This window comes from Callospermophilus lateralis, chromosome 5 (genome assembly GCF_048772815.1).
Source record: "Callospermophilus lateralis isolate mCalLat2 chromosome 5, mCalLat2.hap1, whole genome shotgun sequence".
Lineage (NCBI taxonomy): Eukaryota > Metazoa > Chordata > Mammalia > Rodentia > Sciuridae > Callospermophilus > Callospermophilus lateralis.
In genome coordinates, this window is record NC_135309.1 from 59389106 (window position 1) to 59415352 (window position 26247).

Below are 26247 nucleotides of genomic sequence, written 5' to 3' on the forward strand. Positions count from 1 at the left end.
TAAAGGGCCATTGACCTCCCACTGAAGATACTTCTCCATGTCACTAATTTATACAGCAATACAAATGACCACATTCATATTGGCGATATCTACTGCATAACAATAACTATTAGGCAGAATTGAACTACAATGATGTACTGTTCACAGTAACTCATAGTATTATTTTTTTAAGACTGTATGTTCTTTCTTCAGAGTTAAAAGTTACTTGTTGACAAAACTGAAACAGGTAACTTTTACGAGTGCTATGTATATTCTATAACTTTGCTTCAGAAATGTGTACAGGGCTCCTGCAATTTATGTCTCCCTTTGGTTCCATGAGGTGCCTGCACCTTGCACAGGGCAATTTCTGAGGGTTAATTGTGCCTTGCTTTTTTAGTGGGATTCAGGAAAAAGATGATTACCAGTGGCAATCAGTCAGTGACATTTCACTGCTTTTTCTGACTGCCCTTTACAAAGCTCTTCTGCCATCAGCCCAGGGACACCATCACCTCCACCACCCAACTCCCAAGTAATATCTTTTAATTGCCTTTCAAAGACACGAACCCCTTGACAGTCAACATTTGCTGCACTATTTGTTCTTACACTTGGCATTAACTAAAAGGGTCCAGAATCTTTCAAGATTGCCTGTCTTATTTTATTGACTTCCTCTTATTCTTGGCCAAGAAGATATGCTTAAAGAAAACCTGGGTAAATCTTATCTCATATTTGAGAATGTGTAAGGAATTACTGAGTTCCACAGACATGTTTTCTCTGCCCACCAAGAAGCTCTCCTATGAAAGGTATGAGGCTCACAAAATGCTAACATTTGCTAGTTCTCAGTATGAGGAAACACACCTATTTGTCCTCTATTTTTTGAAACATAGAATAATTAAAATAAAGTCATGTGTAACAACTCACAGTGTTTGGTGTCTTTGTAATTGTGTGTGATTTTATGTGTGTGTGTGTGTGTGTGTGTGTGTGTTTGTGTTTTGTCTTTGCAGGAGTTCTCAGCTGGGGCAACAAAGAGAGCAGTTACTGACTGAATCACATCCTCTTGAGAATGTGGATTCTAATGCATGTTTCAACCCAAGTTAACTGCAAGGATCAGTACAATTGAAAATAAAAGAACCTGCTCATGTAATTCTTTTTATGCAGGGAACTGAATTTTTCCCTCCAAATTAATCCTTTACCAGCAATGGATGGACTGCAAACACAGGCACCGAGCAGACAGCTCACTTCCATCTGGCATGGCCATGTGAACACTTCGGTTGGCTTGCTTTTTTAATGAAGTGATTTTTAATGAAGCAAGCTGTGAATTTAATAGATACCTTAAAACTGCTTCTTTGTAGCTAAGCTTTAAGTAACGAAGCAACTGCCAAATTAGACACCAAAACCAAGAGAAAAATTCAAGGCTGAACAACTGCAGGATCAAGGATTGCTGGGGTTCGGTCATCACTTGTGTCACCTCAACTGCTGACACAAAGGCTGGTGCCACAAGTCCATATGGAGGCAGTGTGCTCTGATGGAAGCCCACTCAGTGACCTTGTCAGAGGTCAAGGAAACACTTGGCTAGCACCAGAGCACACTTAAGTGCAAGGTAGAGTAATCATAGTTATTCCTACCACTGTCCATGTGAGTACACTGTCTCTTACATTTACCTTGATTTTAAATCAACCCTTTCAGCTTCTTGTAATGTGGGGGATAACAAGAAGGAGATCATTAGGTTCCGTCTATGATTCCCTAAAAGAAAATTTTTTTAGAAAGAAATGCACAGAGAACTCCTTTAAAGGTGGGAGAAATTATCCAATTCAGGAGTCTCACAGGTCAATAGTAGGCAGTGGGAGCCAGGGAAGAGGGCTGAGGGTGGGGTGAGCAGCAGGCAAGGCCTGGCAGGATGGAGGAGTGCACGAACCACCTAATGGTCTTCTCATTCTTTAGTTAAAAGAAGTATCCACCCAATAAAACACATCTATCACATTCTACGATCATGGTCTAGCCACCTTATTTGCTAGGCTGCACTCACAGGTTGGAGTGAAAAAAGAAGCTTATTTGCCTTCCTATGAGGAATGCAATAGTGGGCCTCTCGCCTATGCATCTCCTTGAATCAGTTGATATCCTTTATGGTATAATTCCCTAATCACCCCAGTGCTGTGAGAGTTTGTTGATGAAAGTGAATACTCTGAAACAAAATAGTTCACGTTTTTACTTGGATGAATATTAAAAATCAAAACCAAACACACTATAATAAGAGTTCCTGACCTACATCCAATACCTATCTATATATCTCTGTCTCTACATCTTTATCTATATAGTTATATTAGGAGTTAAGTGAAGTCTTGAATCTATTAAATAGCAAGTGTCAAGTGGTTTCTTTGTGTGCAGTTCTCTCTGCTTCATGTGCACTTTCTCTCTGTTGTGTAGCTGGAGATTATACTGAATCCAGGGCACACTTCACAACTATTTTCTTCTAGTGACTTCAAAAAATTCATAAATAAAAAAAGTTAGGAAAAATCCTTAATCCTCATCTCCCTGGCTTTACTTTACATCCTATTATTCTGGGTAACTGATATGTGTGAAAACACTCGGTTTCAATTTAGCTAAACCTCTGACTCACAGAGAACAGCTTTTAAATTGTTCATATAATTCTTATCAATCAGCTGGGTCTGTGTAAAGGAAATAGGAATACGGAAATCTAATCACCCCCTCTGTGAAAAATCACCATGTCTCCCTCATCAGAGGAAGATCAGAGCCTAGAAAGCCTGCTTTCCAGATTTTCACTGTTTCCTGGCTGTTTCATTTTAATCACAACATTGTTGAGCTGATCTATAACTTCATGGGTTTTCTGGGCCAGGCTAGGAAGCTACCGACTCATGTCTCAGGGAAGCCTAGTGGCACTATCCCATCACTAGAAAGAAATGTTACCAGCATGCTATTTGCACATAGCAAGATGGGGTTCTTTGCAAACTGGTCAATCAGAAATGCAATCATGGCAATAGGCTGTAGTTGGGGCACACATTTTGGGGGATGAATCATGGTATTTTTATTGGTTTGCCATATTTTACCATTTGTTATAAAAGAATGGTATCAGAGTTCACCTTACAGAGAGAAATGAGAAAACTAAAAATGAGCAGGAAGGAGACCATAAAACCACCCAGGCCAGTCATTCAGTGAATCCTTTTATGGTTAGTGGATATCTATTTACTATGTTCTAGTGGGTCATTATTCTTGGGGATAATTCATCTTACAAATTGCCACAGGGTGCAATTTTCCATCATCAACAAAAACCACATAGCCTTCATGAGAGAAGCTAGCTGTGGAGGTAAGAAATGCATGTCTGTTTTAACTGCTCTTCCTTTTCGCTGTGTACGTTTTGAATGCTTTCAGGCTTTGCATGATTGGACACAGACCTTATGAGATTTGCATTAGCTGGACTAGGACAGAAATTCATCCACATCTGACTAAACTAGATGACTGCAGCGTAGTTCTCTTGGGTTGAAACCAGCTCTTGTTCTACCGGCTTACGTTGCAGCAAGAAACTATTTAGGGTATAAAATTTGTATGCAACCACCAAAAGAGACTAAAAACATCCTGGCCATATGCATTAGTAGGCAAGGTAGGTAAGTAGGTAGAGAGGTAAGCAGACAGACATAAAATCAACTTATTGAGACATAAATTATATACCATACAAGGTACCTATTTAAAGTGTAGATTTCTTTTTGAGGGGCATACTTAGGATTGAACCCAGGGGTGCTTTACCACTGAGCTACATTTCCAACCCTATTCATGTTTTTATTTTGAGACAGGTCTCAAAAAGTTGCTGAAACTGGCCTCAAACTTACCATCCTCCTGCCTCAGCCTCTGAAATCACTGGGATTATAGGCATATGCCACTGTGCTGGCTAAATGTAGTTTTTTTTTTTAAACAAGAACTTCTAGCCTTATAGGACCCAGAAGAAGTCATGGAGAGCTTCTTGCTTGCCCTCTTCCATAGTGAAGCTCAGAGAAACTAACCAAGTCACTAACAGATGGTCAGTGGCAAAGTGGGGAGGGGATATCCAATATGGAGATTCTTATAAAACCAGCCCATTGATTTGGCCATATGAATAGAAACTCTATAGTGTTGGGGTGAAAAGACTAACCTTGGCAGCTTGTGTATATGCAACAGCCCTGTGTTCCTCATCAGTTAAAAATGAACATCCAACAACTGGCAGCAGAGTACAGACAAGGAGTGCCTTAGGAAAGTAAGTAAAGGGGATCCAAGGGCTGTGTGAACAGAGGGCTGCAAGGGTTTGCTGAAAAGTGCGAGTTGGAGGTGTTAAAGTAATTCCAACCAATGTTAGCATCTAGATGCTGACAAATAAAATTTATAAATGACTTTTAAAACTGCTTCCTCTAGCAACAAGAGCTGTTATTGTCACATTGATTTTGAAATTAAATGTTATGGAATTTTCTTGCTTTAATGAGAAGGCAGATACAGCTGGTAAACAAAGTAATGATTAAAGCAATTAAAAGAGTAAAAATGAGAAATAAAGTAACGATAGTCCTAATCCTTAACCCAAATAGGCAGGTTTGACTGATACACTTTAAAAAAAAAGATGCATGTTTATCTCAGGGTAAAAATATTGAGAAACAATGCTCACTACAAATAAGCCTGCCCTTTGGTAAGAAGGGAAAAGTCAATTAGTCATGTCAGTCGTTTAAAAATCTGCCCACACCTGGTTCTCATTTGTCCTACAGCCGAGAAACCAAAGACAACTTTTTATTGCTTGTGGTCAAACAGCAAGTTCATTTCACCAAGGGATGATCAAACAGCCAGCCTCCCCCAGCCTGAGAAGTTTGCCTTTCACTTTCAACTTGTTCAATCATCATTAACTCTGAAAATTGTCACATTCCATTTGTGCAATGAAAATTTCACCACAGTGACCGTTTGGGTGAAGTTTTTGTAGGCGAGGCCCTAAATCTTATAGAGCACCTCACACCTTCTCAAGGTCATTTGACTCATTTTCTTGTTTGATGACAGTTGCCTGCCATTCTGGAGTCAGTCTGGGACCAGAAATTGGTAACTTTGAAGAAACCTTTCTGTGTGGGTGTTATCCTCTCTGAGACTGGGTGATTTGACACCAAGTTATTAGAAAGATTGAGGCATATGCATACATGCATACCTGACACATTTGTTACATATTTATGGGTACATACACTGGAATTTTTTTTTTTGTATCGGGGATTGAACACAGGGGCATTTAACTTCTGAACCACATCCCACCTTTTTTGTTTTTTATTTAGAGACAGGGTCTCGCTGAGTTGTTTAGGGCCTCGCTAAGTTGCTGAGGCTGGTTTTGAATTCGTGATCCTCCTGCCTCAGCCTCTCGAGCTGCTGGGATTACAGGCATACACTGGAATTTTTATCGAGTGAAAATAAAAGTCTTCACTGGAGAGGGACCAGTAAAGAAGACCTCTGGATGCAATCCATTTAAAAGCAGGATTTCCTCACTCTGGGAAGCCAGCTGCCCTAGAGAGGCTGCAATATCGAATTGGGAAGATTCCAAGAAGCTTCTGGAAAGGAGAAATAGACTTCTTTTTACTTTTGCCATTGGGCTTAAGAAATTATCACCCTATCTGTTTATTATTATTCAATTACGTTTCCCCTCTGCAGAAGGGGTTCTGAAATGTTAACTCCCAGTGAATCTGGCATGGGGTCAAATTCCTGATGGAAAATTTACAAATATGAATTTCTGAAAGTGGATGTCAAGTGGCAAGATGGCTAAATTTAGAGGTCATTTGATCCAGCATTTGCTGGGGAAAGTCAAATAAATTTTGTGCTGTTTGGCAAGTAAGTCTTAGCTAAAACAAGCCCCAGTTGCAAATCCTGATTAAAATTTCAAGGTCAAAACCAAGAGATGTATACACAGAGCTCTCTAGAGCTTTTCAGGTGCCTTGGTGCAAATACACTTATTTAGTGGTCTCTAAGAATGGTGTCTTGATCTCTAGTTCTAGTTCTACTTCTAATTTCAGGAGTCCACTGGGTTAGCTGCTGAAATAATATTATGAGCTCGTCTGGATCACAGACACAATGTCTTAACCCCTTTCAGCTAGCTCTGCCTCACAATGCACTAAAATATTTATTATTGCTAATATCCAGTCTTTAATTTACTACCTGAATTTGGGGGTAGGAGGGAGGGCAGAAATAGTATATATTTTTTTCTACTTCTCTGATTAAATTCAGATCAGACCTTCAAGAATAGTCCTGTGCCTCCAAAAACACAGAAAAGAATGTCTTGTCATTTTAATGGCTGCTGGGTTGATAGCATCACTTTTAAGAAAAGCAATTCCAATACTAGGTTATTAGCTGAAAAAAGCTTATGCATGATATCTCAGGAAGGATATTTTTATTCAAACACTTGAATATGTGCCCTGAGTTATTAAGTGTTTTATACATATTAGCTCCTTTCATTCTTACGGCAAATACAAGGGATATGGTAACTTACCCAAGGCCACACAACCCAGGAAGTGTGGGTCTAACTCCATTGTAAATGCAGCTATATTTTCTCCTGAAGACCTGTTGGGATATGCAACCTGAATGTCCATTTATCTATTGCTCCACGCTGGTCAGAGGGTGTGCAGAGTGGTGTTCAATTTGTTTGTTCCACTTCATAGGTATTGAAAAACGGAGACCATGTCTCTGAATGTTCTCTTTCTCCTTACACTAATTTCCTCTATTTTTGGGTCCATTTTTGTGGAGGTCACCCTTCTACTGCTGGCTCCCAGTAGAATGAGCTGACAAGTTGTCCCTCCCTGTCTGCTTCTCTCTCTCTCTCTCTCTCTCTCTCTCTCTCTCTCTCTCACACACACACACACACACACACACACACACTCACACAGAGCTATTACTGTGCTTCAGTGAAGCTGTACAGGGTTTGTGATCCAGGCATAAAAGCAGACATCATTTGCTCATTAGAGCTAAGTTTTCAGGACATGCCCCACTTACTGACCTCCACTAACGGCCTGGGTTTGCGCTCGACTGCAAACCTGAAGTGGCAGAGTTCACAGTAGCTGGTGTTTGAGGACGACAGCCAGTGCTCCAGGCAGCTCCGATGAATTGTCCCCAAGGTCCCTGTACATTCACATGGAGAGAGCAAATCTTCTTGGCTGCTGCCCTCATGGCAGATCCTGCACATTGGCCGGTCATTGAAGGGGCTGCAAGAGAAGAAGGGGCACCTGCTGGTCACTGGGCTGTGACCCACTGCCATGTGGATGGCCTCTAGCTCTGTGTTGTTCAGGCCCTCCCCAGTGGCAACTGCTCAAAACAGATACTTGCTTTAAGACCCCTTAGATTTTTACACTTGACCTTGACAATGGGGCCAGTGGTCTTAGGTACTCCAGAGTACTCAGGCCATCTACTTTTACCAATATAAAATTAGCCAGTATATAAATATAAAAATATATAAATATAAAGGCCAATATCAAAGAAGCCAGGTGTGGCCTAGGGCCAAAAATGAGTGAAAATGAACAACATGTTATTTTTGTCTTGAAGGTAGATGAAGTTCAGGCAAACTACCAATCAAAAAATAAAAATCATTCCTCACCATAAAGAACAGAAATGGTTTTGAAATGATATCAATTGTAGTTTCTAGACAAATTACATCTTTTGAACTGGCCAGGACACTTTTATATACCCAGAGGTTCCTTTTGTTTCTCTTTTTAATGATGTGGGAGAATGAGAGGAAGAAAGTGAGCTGGCAACAAACCCTGAAGCCGCCACAGAGAAACGTGGACAAAGTAAAGTGGTGGGTGGCCCTTTGAGCTTTTGGAAAATGATCTCTGGGATGCCAAAGACACTGAACTGAAATAGAGCAATGAGTATGTCCTACCAAGGAGGCCTGTGCATAGAGTGCTGCCTTTACTTTTGGAAAAACCATTCCTGCATGGTGTGTGAAGGCAGTATAGTACAGTTAGTTGTCCCCAGTGCAGGCTCTGCAAGGCTAAGACCCCAGTTCAGGGGCTTATGGCCAGCTCACTTTGGGCAGGAAACTTCATCTTCCTGTACTTCCGTTTCCTCATCTCTAAAATGGGCACAAAGAATGATGCCTTCCCTGTGTGGTGATTTTGAGGATGAGAAAAGATAGTGCAGATTAGAAACTTAAAATAGGGACCAGCACATAGTAAAGGCCTAGTTGATGCTAGCTAGTGTCACTCATGGAAAAACTCAGGCCCAAATGAAATAACATGGCCGCACCATGAAGTCAGTGCCAGTGAAAGGATCAAAGTCAGATAGCTTCACTTCTCAGTGGGTATTTTGTCCTCTGAGAAGTCTCTGATCCATGTTTTCTTCTCTCTCTCTCTCTCTCTCTCTCTCTCTGAAGTTCTGCCTCACAAATGCTAAGCAAGTGCTCTACCAGTGAGCCCACATCCATATCTTCCTATGTTGCTTGTGCTATGCTTTGTTGGGCTTTAGACTTTAAAATATTATCATATATGTGACAACCCTAGAGCCAGCCTCCTTGCTCAATTCCCTGTCTCTCCCACATACTCCAAAGATGACAGGACCAAGGCCTATGCCACATCATTCTCTTCAATATCATTTTGATCCAATGGAAAACAGCCATGGAAACAGTGCTGTTTTCCAAAGGTCTTCTGGGAATGATTCTGAGAATAAGTGAAGAAAAAGACCTCCCTCCAATTTGCTTGGAAGACCCACTTGTGCTGGGGGGAGAAGAAAGGTGTCAGAGTTGACTTTTTCCTCCTGTTCTCCTTCATTCAATTTGTGCCATGTACATGCAAAGCTCTGCAGCCCTCTTGTTTGTGTTGCCGTATAAAGGAAGAGCAGGGATGCCTGACGGACAGAAACACACTCATTGGCTCACAGGTCTCAGTCATTTCACCTGTAGCCTGCTCCTCCTGATCAACCAAGGTGATTGATGGCTGCCAGGGTGACTGGTGCACACCAGTGATCCAGTCTCACTTCACTTCATCCTGTTCTGAGTCTTAATCAATTGTTGGAAATTTTCCAAGTAGTGGAAAAAATATCTATTCAATAGATCATGGGTGTGATTCCATGTGTGACGGCTGTGGTGCTACCAGTAGTCCTACTGCAGGTACATGTATGGTCCTGTGGATCTGTGCCTGCACCAGAGGGGCAGTAATATCTCTCTGTCTGAGGTAAATGGTTAAGTGTGAATAACTGGTCCTAGGTTTCAGGGTTAGAAGTGTGAGCACTGGCATTAGTGGGCAAGTCTGGTGGTGTCATACACTTGACATTCATAGGTCAAAAGCCTATGAATTTAACCATTCTGAAAGAAATTTGGAGAAGCCAAGGTGCACCCATCAGCCTGGGAACCCACGGCTTCCAATCTGCCATTGGTCAATAGCAGCACAAGAATAGCCCCCAGGGACAAAGTGCCAGCCTGTATAAGCAGTCTCTGAGTTGTTCAGAACTTTCATTCACCCTTGCTTTGGTTCATCACAGGGAAAATAGCCATGGAGGTTTTAACAATAGCACTCCATATCAGATTGTATGTGAAGGGTTGGGGACCATAGGGGCAAAGGAGGGGACAAAAGAAGAGGTCCCCACATCCAGAGAGTAAACCTGCATAGTGTGTCCACCCGGCAGTGCTGATCTGCATCATGCACCCTAGGAATGTCATTTCAAAAGTTGTGCCCACAAATCCGATGACTGATGTCTGAAGACAGTAAGAGCATAATTACCACAGCAATGTCAAAATAATAAATGTAAATAAGCAACCCTGCATCTTGTGGGATCCTTTCCTGCCTGGCTCTCTGCAAGTGTGACTTTAAGCAAAACACTAGACAATGTGAATCTCTGCTTTATATCTGATTACTATAGAAACAGCGATGACAGAACTTGTGTAGTCTTTTTATTTATTTATTTTTAACTAGTACCTCCTCTCACCTGACACAAAGACCTGAGCACTATTTACATTCCCTTTAGCATTTTCCATCTGACAAACAGTTCTCCAGATCAATTACAGATTCATTTATTTTAATTGTGGTACTACCTCTGGGTGGCAAGAGTCCGAACTACTGTTGACAGCAGCTGCCCGTCCTTGGCTGAAACTTGCATGACATACTGTGGTTGCCCATTCACTAGGCTGCCACAATCCTCCACAGTCTTCACCACGGGTGCAGCTGAGCTGGTGCAGTCTGGCAGGACTTCAGGCAGGTGACTGCAGCGGCTGGTTGTCATGGCAACAGACAGCAATTACTCTGCTAATGGCTTCCACATTCATAGAGGATTTCCATCTAAGAGAGATCAGAAAACAGTTTACTTGGGCAGGGTGGTTAATAGAAAATGGAGAATTATGGGCCACCAACATCATCATGTCATTATTTAATATAAATAACAGGGCACCCAGATGTGGCACTTATCTTATTACCCTTTAATACAAGTATGCATGCATGTGCATACATGTACACACACACGGCCCACAAGTGGATATGGTTATAAACAAGACAAAAAGCAAGGTGGTGTATAAAAACATTCAGCAACCCTGTTTTCCATGAAGTGACAGATGATGGCTCTGAAGCCCAGATTTGAAGAGAAGATAGCAATTCCCTCGCTCTACCAGAGAAGCAATAAAGTCTTTGTTGACACTCTCTAAAAGTTGCTAGAATCATTATTAAAACTGTGTGCAACTATTTTTTCTTGTAAGCAATTTATCTCCATGCAGCTTCATTCTAAGATACTAGGGTTAAAAATAGAGAAAGAAAAAAAGGAAAAAGCAAATTTGGCTAAGTAGCATATCTAGAACACTGCTTGTCAAACATAAATCATTCAATTATTGTATCAACTTTCTGACTTTTGTCAAATCCATGTCCCATAATTCAATATCTACTTAAAATTAAAACTTGAAAATTAACTTCATTTAAAAATTTAATCTCTTAAAGTTACTCATGATATGATTTGCTTATTTTATCTTTTTTCAAATGGATGTTAAAATAAATGCATTAGCATTGATTTTTCTGTTTGTGATTTCCTAAAATTGAGGGGTACATGCATCATCATAAGAAAGTACATGGAAGAACATAAGAAGGTGATGAATGAGCTCTTATTACCAATTATAAATAATCTATTATTAATCAGGGCTTTACCTCCCCAGTAGACTCTCTCATATAAACTATAAGGAATTCTGTTCCTGAACTGTGTGGTGTGGGGCATGGGTCATGACCTCAAGTTCAAAGTGTTAAGACCCCCAGGGGTGAGGAATCCCACTTGCATTCAATAATAGGTCAGCATGTGATGTATAAGAAATGGGGGCTTATGAAGAAACTTGCTGGAGGAATTGTGTCCAAAGGTGAGATGACACAATGTCAGGGCTATGCATGCCCTTTATGCCAGCCTGCTCACCTCATGCTCCACATGGCCTGGGCTCAGTAACAGTGGCAGGATTGGTTTATGGACTGAGTGCTTGTCAATAACTAGCCTATGTGGTCAAAGCCCTGAATCTAACTAACTGAAAATCTTGTCTTCCTCCATTCCCTAGCCCCAAGGGGATATTTGGAATTCCTCCATGGGTAGTTTCCTCCCAGATATCTGTCTCTACTTATTACATTTTTTTTTTTGATTCCTACAGGTCCAGAAAACAGGATCTCTCCAACTTCCAGAACAATGTACATCAACTAGATGTTCTCAGGGTGATGAACTTGAGTGGACAGTTTCCCTCCCAACAAGCACATGTCAGGCAGGCTAGACTTCTGGAGATGACTGGATATGAACATAAACCTCCTGCTGCTGCTGAGGTATCTAGCTAGCATTGCTCTAGCAGCTTCCTTTTCTGGTCCTCCCTGCTGCCAGAGTCCTTTCAGGGTGGGTGTTTGCCCCAGCCCAGCAGCCTTTGGAACTGACAAAAAAGTGGGGAGAGAACTGTAGTTACTGGTCTAGGTTGAGGCCTGTTGCAGGGGCACAGGCAGGGTCACCCTGCCCATGACATTTTTACAAACCCAATACTGAACACCCAGAGAAATACAATCAGTTAGCTGGGATAGAGTAGGGTTTTGCTTTTTAAATAAGATTTGCTGCTTTTTATTACATTGCAAATTCAAGAAGTATGCAACATAGAAAATACAGAAAAGCACAAAGAAAACAATAAAATTCACCCATAATCCCATCATTTGGATAAACAGTACCTTTTTTGGGTGGATGTCTTTTTATATTTTTGGCAGAATCGGAAGGGTGAACTTTATTTGTAGTTGGGGTCAGAGAGTCTTTTTTTTTTTTTTTTAATGAACTATGGTAGCTCTCAGGCCAACAAACAAAAGGATGTTAAAAGATGGCACTCTTCTAAAACCGTGTATAATTCTCCTCCTCCAGCCTACCCTGACAAAACCCCATTGACATGATTTTAAATTCTCAAAATGCCTCACAGTCACAAAGTGTAGCTTCCTGGCACAGCTCTCTTGCTGCACAAGGCAGTCATAGATTAAGAGCCAGAGCGTGTTGGCAGGAAAAGCAGACACAGTGACCTTCTTGCCGAATGGAATCACTATGTCTGGGCGCATTCTGAGAGTCTATATTCAGGTTTTGCATATCTCTGGCTCAGAGGGCCAAGGGCTCCCTCCCTATTCCCAGTGGAACTGGAAGTGGGTAGAGGGGGTGCCCAGTGTGTCAGTGGGACCCAGGGCCGTCAGCAGTCAGGCTACCCTAATCATATACATTCATTCACCTGTAACCTAGATTAAGTCCTCATCAAAGAAAGCAGTTTTAAATGTGTGGCCAAAATTCACAATAAAATGCCCTTTAAATATTCCAGAGGCAGAGTTTCTCTTAAGCTAATTTTATATCTGTAATGTCACTTATGTATGCTATATTTCATTTCACTTCTCAGAGAGGCAAAAGGGATATTATTAGCTACTGATCAGTTTATTCCATTTGTGGTGGGTACCAGGCACTGAGTTCAGCATAAAGGGACACAGGGCATCACTATCTTGCCTTCTCCTCCAAAAAAACCCCACCTCTTCTTCTGTGCTGTGTCTGCAGAATGCTGCACCCAAGATCCTCTAAGTCTTCACTCAACTTAGGGTCTAACCGAAGTGATATTCCAGTTCAGCACTCCCTGAAGAACTTGCCAGCATGTCTGCTGTATATCACACACCAGAGTAACCTTGAGATACAAAGGCTGGCGTGCCAGCAATGAGTCCCAACAGTCCTAAAAGACCATGCTTTGAATTTAAAACACATGGGAGGGATTACATAGAACATGACACACTTGGTCACAGTGAGAATGGACGAGCTGATTCTAATCCCAGGAGAACAGATTTAGTCACCTACTCAGGTGGAGTCAGAGGGAAGGGAACACTTTGTGCTGTGATCTCAGTGAAAGGGAAGCCCAGAGACTGAGATGCAGGCAAGGGGCAGGCAGGAGTGGGCCTGCAGACTGCATGCACCAATTGGCATGCATATGTTGCACCTGGGGCAGTGACAAATGGGCCACTGCATATTCCTGTCTCATTCAGAGCCACCTGGGAAAACAGCAGGCTGTTGCCTTGGATGCTAAAAAGAGCTGAGCTGTCAGTTTGCAGTCCAGCACTGGTCTTCATTGAGTTTTCTGCAAAATTTCAAGCACCTTTCGATTGCTTTCTTATCAATACTAGTGTACTACTGCTCTTGTGGGAAAGCAGCCTCCCAGTTCACTCAAGAATACTTCTCTCTGGGATTCCTCAGGATAAAAACACAGTGCTGGGAGAAAGTAGTATATGTATAAACTTAAAATCTCAAACCACACTGGCAGGACAAGTTGACACCTTGTACAATTTCTTTCTCAGACTGAGAATAAAACATGATTTGGCATTGGCCAAACTCAACTGCACAACAGTGGGAAATGTGGGAGTAGGTGGATGAGAGGGAGACAGTGAAAACAGAGGGAGTGGCTAAACAAATAGAAGCCTGAACAGAGGATTGTTAAAGACTTGTCTGTTAAACTGTGACCCCTCAAAAAACTGAGTACAGGTTTCACAAAAGGAAGAGACTAACTAGGCTGCAGCTAATAATTGCCTAGTTTCTGGAACAGGCTGCCACTGGTGATTTCCATGGGAATGTGGCTGGCATCATGAGGACATGTTCTCAGGACATGGAGGGAAGGGAAAGAAAGCACTTGAGAAAGCATGCCCTGCTAACCTCTGCAGACCCTGGGCCTTAGCAACCTTGAACTTCCATGATGATCATGAAGTTAAGGGAAAAGCTCTGCTTTTAGAGGCATAACCCCCAAACCTTTACCCTGGTTCACTACTCACCAGGGTAAGTCACTCTGCCTCTCAGATTTTTCTGAGCCATTCCACCTGGTTGCTTGTAAAGCCTAAAACAATATGTATTAGTCAGTTTTCCATTGCTATGTCAAAATAACTTATAAAGAGGTAACTTATAAAGAAAAGTATTGGCTCAGTTTTGGAGGCTGAAAATCCCAACAGCATGGTAACAGCTCTCACAAGGGCCTCCATAGCTGCATTACATCATGGTAGATGGCATCAAGGTGCAAAAGAGAATGATCACATGGCAAGAAAGGAAGCCAGAGAACTTTTGGGGGTCAGTCAGGCTCACTCTTTTATGATAACTTACTCGTGTAGGAACTGAAATCCTATGAGAACTTGTCTGATTCCTTCTGAAGGCAGGACCTCCAATGACCTAATTACCTCCCATGAGGCTCCTCTTCTTTTTTTCTTTGCAGTACTAGGATTGAACCCAGAATCTTGCATATGCTAGGCAAGTGCTATACCACTGAGATATATTCCCAGTCCTTTTTAAATTTTGAGATAGGTTCTTGCTAAGATGCCATCTATTTTAGTAGCTTTTTTGTTGCTGTGACCAAAAGACCTGACAACAACAATTTTAAGGAGGAAAAGTTTATTTGGTGGCTCATGGTTTCAGAGGTCTCTGTCCATAGTCAGCTGACTTCATTCCTCAGGTTAAGGTAAGGCTGAACATCATGGTGGAGGAGTGTGGTGGAGGGAAGCAGCTCACATGATGATCAGGTAGCAGAAAGAGACTCCACTCACCCAAAGGCATTCCCCCAATGCCTACCTTCTCCAGCCACACCCTACCCATCTTCAATTACCATTCAGTTAGAATCAGGGGATTAATTCACTGATGGGGTTAAGGCTCTCATAACGCAATCATCTCTCCTCTATCTTGTATTGTCTCACACATGAGCTTTTGAGGGATACCTCATATCTAAACCATAACACCCAGAACGGCCTTGAACTTTTGATCCTTCTGCCTTAGATTTCTGTAGGCTCTACTACCTCAACATCATTGCCATTCTGAGGACCAAGTTTCCAACACATGATTCCTTGGGGGACAAACACATCCAAACCACTGCATAAGATAATATGTGTGAACATGCTTTGTAACTTGGAATGTGCTATGCATGCATAAGTTTGTATTTTATGCTACATTAATTGAGATTCCTGCTCTTTTTCTAGCTGCCATCTCATTTCTGTCCTTTTTTTTGGGGGGCGGGGGGCGGAGTGCTGGGGATTGAACCCAAAGCCTCATGCTTGCTGAGCAAACACTCTACAACTGAGCTACATCTCCAGCCCTCATTTCTGTCTTTTAAAACCATCTCCCTGCATGGTGGTCAACCTATCCCACACTGCACCTTTTGTGCCACACTTGAACTCCAACATTGTACCATTTCATCTCTTAGCTAGGGAGCCTCATCCTCTCATCCTTGTTTACTCAGTTCTCATTCTCTCCAGCCCCATTTCCTTTAGATCTGAAACACAGGTTTCATGCATCCAAAAATTAATAAAGATTAAAAAAGCTTAATAAAGACATATGATAAAAAACTTCTATGATGTTGGAGATATTTATAGCAGCTACCTTCATCTTTACTAACCTTGCATAGGATACCACCATTAGCTTACTAATCTTTCATGTGATGAATACACTAGAAAATAAAGTGTAAGCCACTCTCAATTTCTTTTTCAGGTCTACTTGTATTAGAACAGCATTTTTAGTGCCAAATGAACTTTATTCTCTTTGTTGCAGTTACAAAGGGGAAGTCTGTTATCCTGGTACCTCTGTTTGGGTATAAATTTACCCAAAAGGTTTAAAGGTGGCAGCACAAGCATGTGTGAGTGATGGCTGGCACTAATCTGGTCACAGGAGACACCTGGGTGGTGGTCTGAGCAGGCCCATGCTTGTAGTGGCAGTATAGAGCAAGACAGGCCCTCTAAGTTCAACTTTACTATCCAATTCCAGAGGTTTTAAGAAGTGTTAATGAACTATAGAAATGGCCCCTAAAGTAATAAGGAATTACTAATCAAGAGGCATAGAATTTCAGTTTAGCAAGATAAATAAGGCCTAGAGATCACCGTAACCATAGTTAACAATAATTATTATACACTTAAAAATCTGTTAGGAGAGGAAAAAAAAAAAACTCTGTTAGGAGAGTAGATCTCATGTTAAGTGTTCTTACATAATAAAATACAATTTAAGAAAAAAGATGAACACTCCTCAGGTCCAAATATGTCTTGGAAGGGTCCTCTGTTGTCTCTACAACCATGGTTGGTCAATAAAGCAAAGAGGCAAATTCATTTATTCACTCTTCCAACTAAATACATCTTCAAAAAATGCTTTTGGGAACTTACTACTATTTCTAGTGGTACAGGGTCTAGCCATCTCAAATCCTACTTTATATTTCAAAGGGAAAAGTGCAGGTTACCAATCTTGTGTTACCCCAGACCTCTTCTGGGGGTACAGAGCCATGTGGACCTGATACCTCTCCAGATGAGATCTTGATAACTCAAGGAAAACCATGGGATACTCCAAGTTTGGGGGGAATAACAGTGCAGAGCTGTGGAATGACTGGGTGTCTTTGTGCTCCCACAGAGTTCTGGGTCACTAACACTGGTCCAGGATTCAGAAGCTTGGCCTTAGCTTCACATGTGTGTGGATCTGCTTCAGAAAAGAGCTGTGCATTATTCCCTTGCTTTCTGGGAGGGACAGCAACACAAGAAGCACAGCTTCCTCCAATGAGACCAATGAGTAGGTAACACAAGGCAGTTAATGATGGAAATGGGGGAAAAAATGTGATAATGGCCTGCCCAGGAATTTTCTCAGGCAAGTTAAGATTTGCAGACTTTGAATTTTAAGAACAATCTCTGAGACTAGGAAGGCTCTTTGATAGAACATTTCCTTGATTCTCAGGCAATGTTAAAACCAGACAGTGCATTGCATGGCTGATGAACTAAAAGTGTCCTGACTGTTCAGAGCAAATGAGGAGAGGCAGGAAATACACAGTGACCTTCCTTTCCAGTGAAAATAGAACAAATGACTAATTTCAAAACCATTAACATGTAAAAGTGGCATATTTCTTTTGAGAACAGGACACAAAGGCTCTCCAAGGAGATTGCTGGGACATGATTATCAGCAACATTGAAGTTTTCAAAAACACACCAAGGAGGCTATTCACTGAGAGTGTGTAGCGGCAAAGTAGCTGCTTCATTAAACTTAAATAGCCATGGCAGGGCTGTGCTTACAGACCCACGCTTCCAAATTATACGTTTCTTTCCTGGATGCTTCACTGACCTCATTATGTAGAGCACAGAGTTTGTCATTCCAAATAAAATGACCATCCAAGTCTTTATAAACATGTCCATCAGGCGCTTGATGAGTCTGAGGAGGGAAACACTGGCTGGGCCAATGAATTAAAAAAAAAAAAAAAACTTCTCCTTTGATTGTCTCATTATTTTCTGCTATGTGCTTGTTGCCACATTTATAGTGCATAGTGAGCAGGTGAAATGCCCCCTTTGAGCATGAAGGAAGTTTTGAGTGGGGATAATGGCATTTTCTTGAGGAATATACAAATACCAAAGATGAGCCACAGAAAGGGGGAAAAAAACAAAAAATAAAACCAAAAACCAGACCAGCATAAGGCAACTTGGCTACAGAGGAAATTCCCAAAACATATATCCAGTGTACTATTTTAAAGTTATATTCAGTTTATTATCATTTCCCATCCATATAATTAATTTTGATTCTCAGCCATAAGAACTTTCAGAAACATCAGACAACTTTTTTTTTCCCCATTTAAAATTACTATATTTTCTCTTCATCCAGGTAAAATCCTCTAGTTCTGCTGAAGGCAAATCAAGTACCAATTATCATATTTATACACATTTTTTTCCCCTGAAGAAGTACTCATGAAATTAATTCAGATTTTGGAGGCTATCCATTTTTTTCCATTTAATTTTAATTAGATAGATGAAAATGGCAATTAAAAAATCCCACAACAACTCTGTGTGTTCAAAGATATAGTGACAGCTGAATTACACTTGTAAATAACAACTGGCTCCTACACACAGAGCCCCACTGAGCCAGGGGAGGGGGATGAAGTGGGACCACATGCAAGAGTGCTGGGGGCACATCAGAAGGTTTAAATATCCAGTTAAAAAATATCAAGGCAAGCAGGAAAAACAGAATGAGATATTCATGGGACATCACTCAGGAGATAAATAAAAGTACACTCTTCAAACGATACTCCAAGAACCCAGTGCCAATTAACAGTTTCTTGTCCAGTGTGTGCAAGGAAAGGTAGGCAAGGTACAGGACGCTGACATATCTGATCATGCAAGAGAAAGACATCTCAGCGACAATGAGACGAAACACACTCTAAGAACTGGGAGTTCCTAATTTGTTGTTAGGCTCATGCATATGATTTATCAGCATGCAGATGAATGCCTACCGCTAAGGAAGTTGATCTGGGACTCGTTGTCAAGTTGTACCTCACCTTCCTCTGCATAAGCAACCCAGTATTAGCTGCACAGACGTGCTAACTCCACACTCCAGGACAGAAACGGCTGCCGGCTGATTTTTAGCCAGGGTTCCTGGGAGCTTTTCTCGTCCTTGTTTCACCGAGACCATGGGGAGGTTGCAATTCCAGACTTTCACAGATCAGTGTCTACTCCACTAGGGTTGGATAGCCAGGCCTCTCTGTGTGTTCCCTGAAGTGCTCTCAGAGTCTCCAGGATCCATGAGACATTTGGCTGCAATCCTCTGCACTCATGCAGGAGGTGACCATGGCTACGCAGCTTGCCAAGGAGCATTACAGTAAGGGCAGAGTGAAGAGCTCTCTTGATTTTGCTTTTTATCCTGTCCTCGGCATAACAGATTATAGATGGACTCCCTATCATATGCTTCACATTACCACAAGCCCTCAAATCATCAGTTGTTCTCTCATGTGTGCTCTGAAGATAGACCTGTCTGAGTCTCTGGGTGTTCCTCCCTTGCCTTTTTATATATCTCTGTTTTGACTCAGAAGCTTTCTGGGAATCTTGGGAGGAGACAGCACAGAGCTCCAGTTATGAATTAAGGAGTCCTGGCTTTGAACTGCCACCCAGCTGCTTATCAACAAGAGGCAGTTATTTGATGCTCCGACTATTTCCCCTGACACTGAGGACCTGAGGGAGGTATTTGCCTGGCATACAGGGGCTCTCTGTAATGGGGAGCGCTTATGACTACAGTGCAACAGGGTTGTCTCACAATAGTGGGGGCCAGGGCAGGAGCCTCCAGATTCTACCTCTATTTGGCCTCACTTAACTCACATGTCTCTGCCATCCTCCTCACTCACTGTTACAGTCCCAAGAAAACATCTGGGGGAGGGAGGTCCAGAACCATTAACACCTGCTTTGACAGTCTTGTACAAATATAGATTAAAAAAGAAAATCACAGAAATGTCCTCTGGGACATTTTTTGATCTTAGAAACTGGTCTCCTCTCCACATACACACACAAAAAATCAGATTTTCTTTTTTCTGGGATTTCTAAAATGGGTACAGTCTTTTTTTTTTAATTTTTTTTTTTTTTTAGTTATAGTTGCGCACAATACTCTTATTTTATTTGTTTATTTTTATGTGGGGCTGAGGATCGAACCCAGTGCCTTGCACGTGCTAGGTGAGCGCTTTACCCTTGAGCCACAACCCCAGCCCCGGGTCCAATCTTTTTAAATAATCAAGATACCAGCAAGTACAATAATACAAAAACACCTAGTCAATAATCCAGTTACCTGAGGTCACTTCATCACTTGATCTCTTCACAATTTGTAACTTGGATTCTTATGGACCATGAAATTGGCAAATAGGGTCTCTTTCTGGATTATGATACTTATTTCCTACTCATCTCAATGCAAAGCACTTACTAATCTCTTCAAAGGAATCTCCAAGGCATTCTATGGCTGGACCTGTCTGCCTCTATCTGCATTATCCCCCTGCACCGTGGTAGAGTGGCCTCTCTTACACAGACCCCACCTGTAGACTTGTGGAGGGTGGGCTCCATCTGGACTTCCTTAACATGAGGATTGGCCAGCTCTCTCCCCATCCTCCAGGGAATCCAAGCGTGTAAGCCTGTTAGAAATGCTCCAGTGTGTCAGCTTACATAGTGGGCTGTATTCACATCAGAAGGTCCCCTAAAACCTCTTGGCCTTGCAGAGAAAGGTCCTGAATCAAATATCTGGTCTATTCCTTTCCCTATATATCCAGTCCTGCCAAAAATAATAGGTGGGCTTCTTAAAACTCAATTCAGCCTGTTTGACAGAAACAAAATAACTTGATATTGACACTGAACTATGTAATTATCCAAGATAAAACAACTAAATAATACACAGAGGTCTACACTTTTAAATTTTCACTAATGGTAGTTTTCCTTCAGAACAGAAAAAAAAAATTACACTATTAATGGCAATAGTGTGAGTGTATTTTACTATTTTCATGGCACTATTCATTTTCCATTTTCTAAGTACTTAATAAATACAGTGGGTTTTTACTGCCTTCTAGGGTGAAAATAACAGTTCTACCCCCATGGAACTCATTCATTTGCTTTATGAGCTAAAAAATCTCTGGCGTGTCACAAATTAACACAATGTTCCTGAGGACTGTGTTTTATTCTTGAATCTCCAATTTCACTAATAAATGTGAAAAACACATGTAGTCCCTAGAGACCAGCCACTGCAGATGCTGAAGAAAGCAAGTTATTCCAGCTAAGATCAGCACTAACTTTAACACTAGAGACAATTTGTTTCCCACGTTCTCTTTCAAGTGCCTGATATCAGGCAATGAATTCATTTATAGTGACTACCCCGCCCCCAAAATAATAAGTCAACAGAGCTAGTTTTGTCCTTTTTTTTTTTTTAAACACAAGGATCTTCAAAACCTTAAGAAAAAAAAAAATCGAATCACAGAAAGTGACCTATTTTTGATCACAGCTCCTATGTTGTCTAAAGGCAATTGGGCTCCCTCTATAATCCCTAAGAAAGATTTGCTGTTTCTCTCCTTAATATTTTTGTCATGCAAAATGTCAAACAGAATACTATAGAAAACCCACATTTGCCCATTATCCCTCCCTAAATTTTTTTGGGGGGTGGGTACTGGAGATTGAACTCATGGATACTTTTCCACTAAGCTACATCCCTAGCTGATTTTTTTTTTTTTTTTTTTTTTTGAGACAGGGTGCTAAGTTGCTAAGGCTGTACTTGAACTTGTGATACCTCCTGTGTCAGCCCCCTGAGTTGCTGGGATACGCCATTGCACTTAGCTGCCACTCATTTTATCTTTCTTTCCTTCTAAAAAGATTTTTAAGTAAATCTCAGAAATCATTTCACCTCTACACACTTCAATATGAATTTCTAAAAATATGGGTGTTTCCTATATATGTCATTATATTATTATGCCTAACTTAAAATAACTATTATCTAACTATTACTTAATACCCAGAGTGTATTCAAATTTCCTTGTCTTGAAAAATTTTGTATTGGTGGTTTGTTTAAATGACTCAAACAAGTTGTGTATGCATCACATTTGGATTTATATATCCCAAGACTCTCACTTTTTTCCCCTGCCATTTCATGTTGAAGAAATTCATACATGGTTCCTCCAGAACTCTGTCCCAATATCCTTTCTTGATTTGTCCACTTACTTGTGGTACCACTTAACTAGTTCCTCCATTTCCTGAATGTTCTGAAACTGTGTGGATCATATTGATTGATGTCAGGTTCAACCTATAATGTTTCATAGGTGGTGGACATCAGGAGGCAAGTAAAGTATGGTCATCTCACTTTTAGTGGGCTCAGGGAAGGTTCCATTTTGACATTTCTAAAGATCTGCATCCATTGATGACAGCTGTCTGAATCAATAATTTCACTTGTGGGCTATACAAATATGCTTTTCCAATTCTAACTTCCCTTCCACACTTAGTAGCTGGAATTCTTTTGTAAAGAAGAATTTTCCTTCATCAACCTGTGCAATGTGGTTATCCTGAATCACAAATTGTGGGAAAAAGGCATAACCACTGCTTAACTCTTTCCTATGATTGCCAGTTTTCAGAGTGAGAAATTGGTGTCTTACTTACATCCAATGTTAATTGAATTGTTTTTATTATTATTAAATGTCCACCTGCTTTATTGAAAAAAAAATTAAACCATTACTTTTATAATGAAGCCCTCTTGTTGAGTATAGAGAACTGATTTGTGATTTTAAGAAGTACAAAATTAGGCGAGGGCATGGTCCCTGCCATCTCAGAGAAGGCTTGGTTGGGAGTTGGTGCCATTTTCTGTAGCTGTTTTGGTATCTAAGACTCTTGTCTCCCTGGTTGACACAGTCTTCTCTTAGAGACGTCTGTATTTAGGGATTCCTTAGGAATAATAAGAACAATTCTAAAACAACCCTTCTTTTGCTTCTTGCACAGAACTTTGGTGTCCCTTGCCTCCATAGATCTCTGTTTTCATATTATTTACTAGATACACTTGGAGGGCTGGCCTAAGCTCATGGAAGGGGGTCAGCAGCACTAATGCCTCTGTAGACTCATAGTCAAGACCACCCTGCCTGGATTGCTTAGGCTTTGTCTGTGATTCATCAGGAAGCCAGTCCTGCACAATGAAGCCTACAGGTGCCATCTGGCAGGGTCACACCCCGTGCCAGCACCATGATGGTGAAACATTAACATGCTGGGCAAGCTTCTACCTGGGTAAGAATCTATACATATATGAGAAACGTCTCACTTTTCTTCTTCCTATTAATAAGGGTACAAACATTTAGGCTGTTCAAAGGTGTTACCCACAGAGGCATTCATAAGCTGTCCCTAAGGACGGCTGACAAGCATGTCTGAGACTGACAGAAATCCAGGGTCTTTCTTTTCTGTTTTCTAAGAGCAGAGAATTTTTTCTTGGGGGTGCATTATCACCTTGTTTTACAGACAGGCATCTGTCAGTTAGACATTAAAACAGAATGATAATGGGAAGATAATGTGCTGGTTCTGTCCACACATTTCAAGAGGGAAGCACTTGTGAAAATGTGTATTTTGGGAAACTGAGATGCTCATGCCCATCTGCATTTTTACTGAACTTGAAACTGAGTGAAGAATAGAGAAGCAGTGAAAAAAGGAAGAGCAGAGGGATGGAAGAGGAGATGTCTACAGGTCTATCACCTGTGGGGTCCCTGATCTAAGGGCAACACGTGCCAGCGAAGTTGGGAAAGAGGGAAGTCCTTTTTTCTGTCTTCACTAGCACTCACTGAGAGCTGCTTAAACCCCTTCCAAGGCTCTGGAAGTGGAGGACTTGCACGCGTTATGAAAAAGCACAAATACTTTCCTTTTAAATAGAGGCTAAAGAGAAGTGCAAACTTTAAATAAACTGCCAAAAGCAATTTGGTTTTTACTGAGAATCTTTCTTGTGAATGGTTCTGTATTGAAAAGTAATACTGTTTCTCAGATATTTGGATCTTAAGTCTCATTTTCAGGTCATGTCCTGACTTCTTGACTAATGAAAGAAAAAAAAAGCACCCTCCAATCCCACCCCATCATAGTCCCTAGGTAAAGCCATCTTTATGCTAATAATTCACTACAAAATCATACCATACTAGAACTAACCACTGAACCTAGGAACTAACTGAAGTGTTATCCTAACTGCACTATGAACACAATGGAAAATAGGTGCCACCGTATTAGGTGGGAATCATCCACTTGACTGGGGTAGAAGCCACAAATCACCAGCTTCAGCAGCAAGAAGTGATACATTTTCCCTTTTAAAAACAAAGTGGGAGAAAGCTATTTGATACAACGATTGGGCATGTAAGCCCTGGAGTCAGACATCTTGGGTTTGAATCCCTTTGATTTTCCATCTATCATTTTCCTCTAGCTGGGGATAAAATGATGCCCATCTGAGATCTGACGACCAGGTGAAATAATGCATATGAAGTTCCTTGCATAGAGGTTGGCACACAGCAAACACTGCTGACTGTAATTACTGTGCTAGGGCTATAGCAACCTCTAACGTCTCCAGGGTACCCTGTTGCTTTCAGTATTTCTGTGTAAGCCAACAAACATTTATCACAACACTGACATCTATATGGGAGGCAACACAGTACTTTGAGAGGCAGAGTGAAGGAACAGAAAGAAACATGTTTAGGATTAGGCACACTAAGCTTCCACCACCTCAATATTGGATAAGTTACTTCTCTGCATATCAATTTGCCTATCTGTGAATAAGGAGAAAGTGTTGTCTTTACAGTCCTTGTGCAATTATCCCACAGTGTATTTAAAGTGTCTTGGTGCTGGGTGAGTGGTAGCTCTCATTATTAGAATATTATATAAGGATCAGGAGAAGGACAGAGGTGGGCCTGACGAATCCTGCTGCTAGATGGTGTGATCCTGGGCTGGAGAACACTGGGGTGAGCCTGAGTACACATACCCAAGCACACTGGGAGCCTAAAGAAATTAGGTGTTACTGAAAGGTGAAAAATATAGAAACATTATCTTGAAACATAGCATCTATACAACGCAGAAGAGAAAATGTTCTCCTTTTGCTTTTGCCTTTGAGGGTATACATAAAGCTTGGGGGAGCCCAGATGCACCACTGTATCTCCTGGAGCTTTCTCTTTATCCTGAGTTTGACCAAAGTCAGTTACCATTCTGGCCCCAGTTACTCTGAAGCATTTAGTACAGATACAGAGGAATAAATGACCCTGTTCTTTTCAGGGAAGGAGGTGTCTTTGCACTTTTCTAACAACAAAGGGGAGAATCAAACTCTGCTTTCATCTGTTGATATCAACATTTCTAGAAACCAAGTACTCCCTTCACCGTTTACACAGTGACAGAGAAACATGTGACTTTTAAAAACAAAACAAGGATTTGCTCAATTTACAACTGCTGGATATCTGGGTCATAAGCACCTGGATGCTTGAAAGAGGCTAGAATACACTACATCCTGATTTTTATTAAGTTCTACTTTCAAGGTGACATGAAATATGCATCCTGTCTGCTAGGGGAGAGAATGCAACCAAAGCTTAATCCACGGTGACAGTGCAGATGCATGCAAACGAGGCTTGCTGATTTCTCCAGCTTGGTCTACTCACAAATTGGACTCATTTCTTAGATTTACAAATGATGATCACTATGGTAAATTCGATAACAGAATTTTCTGCTGTAAACATGGTATTCTCTACAGTACCTTTTTAGAGTCCTTAAGTGGTTTTGATGTACATGAAACTAAAAGCTGGGAGAATTAAAAATTACACAAATAATGAAGATGAGTTCCTAGGTGAATTACCCATTACTGGGGAGGTTTTTGGATATTTTCATTAAAAAGAGTAAAGAGGCCATCTAAAGATACTTGTGTTATCTACAAATGATTGTAAAGTCATTCTCTTTATTTCTTTCTAACTCCCATAAGCCTCTTTTATTAGTTGCAAGGAATAAAGCTCCAATCTGCTTCAGTAAACTGCATTATTTTTTAAACTGCAGAAACATACGTGGTTTCTTTACATGAGCAATCTTCTCTAATGGCAATGCAGTCATCGAGAGACTGCACTAAAAGGCACATTTCCTAGAACTTCCCTCCACCTGACAGCCCCTCTCTACCTTCTTTTCCTAGATATGAGGATCTACTTTTTTTCATGAGTGCCTTTTTTTTCATGGCATATAATGGACACTTTAAAATTTTTGCTGACTCACTGAATGAATAAATGAATTCACCAACTTGACGTCAAATTTTGGATCTAGATTCAGTCACAAATAGGGCAAATACAGACTCTCTACTTAGAAATATTCTTCTATCTGACTTAACTTTTAAGCAGTTTAGCATCCCCTCTGCTGTTTGATGGCTGCCTATTTTTTTCCCTTAAACCTCTGGTGCCCTGATTCAAAACTCACTGCTTTATTTTCCCACTGTGGGTAAAATGGCTGGTTAGAATTGGAATGGTACCATTACTTCCATATTCAGAAATACTATGAGTGACTGGGCTTTTATGAACTGGTTTTAGAATCTAAACACCAC

The 26247-nt window shown here is 41.0% G+C and overlaps 1 protein-coding gene across 2 annotated transcripts in view; it reads right to left on the minus strand.

The window, feature by feature from the left end:
• Positions 1–26247, minus strand: part of Marchf3 (membrane associated ring-CH-type finger 3) — a 143951-nt gene that overhangs the window by 26023 nt on the left and 91681 nt on the right. For both annotated transcript variants that reach the window (XM_076855904.1, XM_076855903.1), the window contains exons 2-3: positions 9992–10235; positions 6968–7172 (exon numbers count right to left, since the gene is read on the minus strand). In XM_076855904.1, the coding sequence (XP_076712019.1) occupies positions 6968–7172; positions 9992–10179 (393 nt within the window). In that variant the 5' untranslated portion in view covers positions 10180–10235. The remainder of the gene's footprint in view (positions 1–6967; positions 7173–9991; positions 10236–26247) is intronic.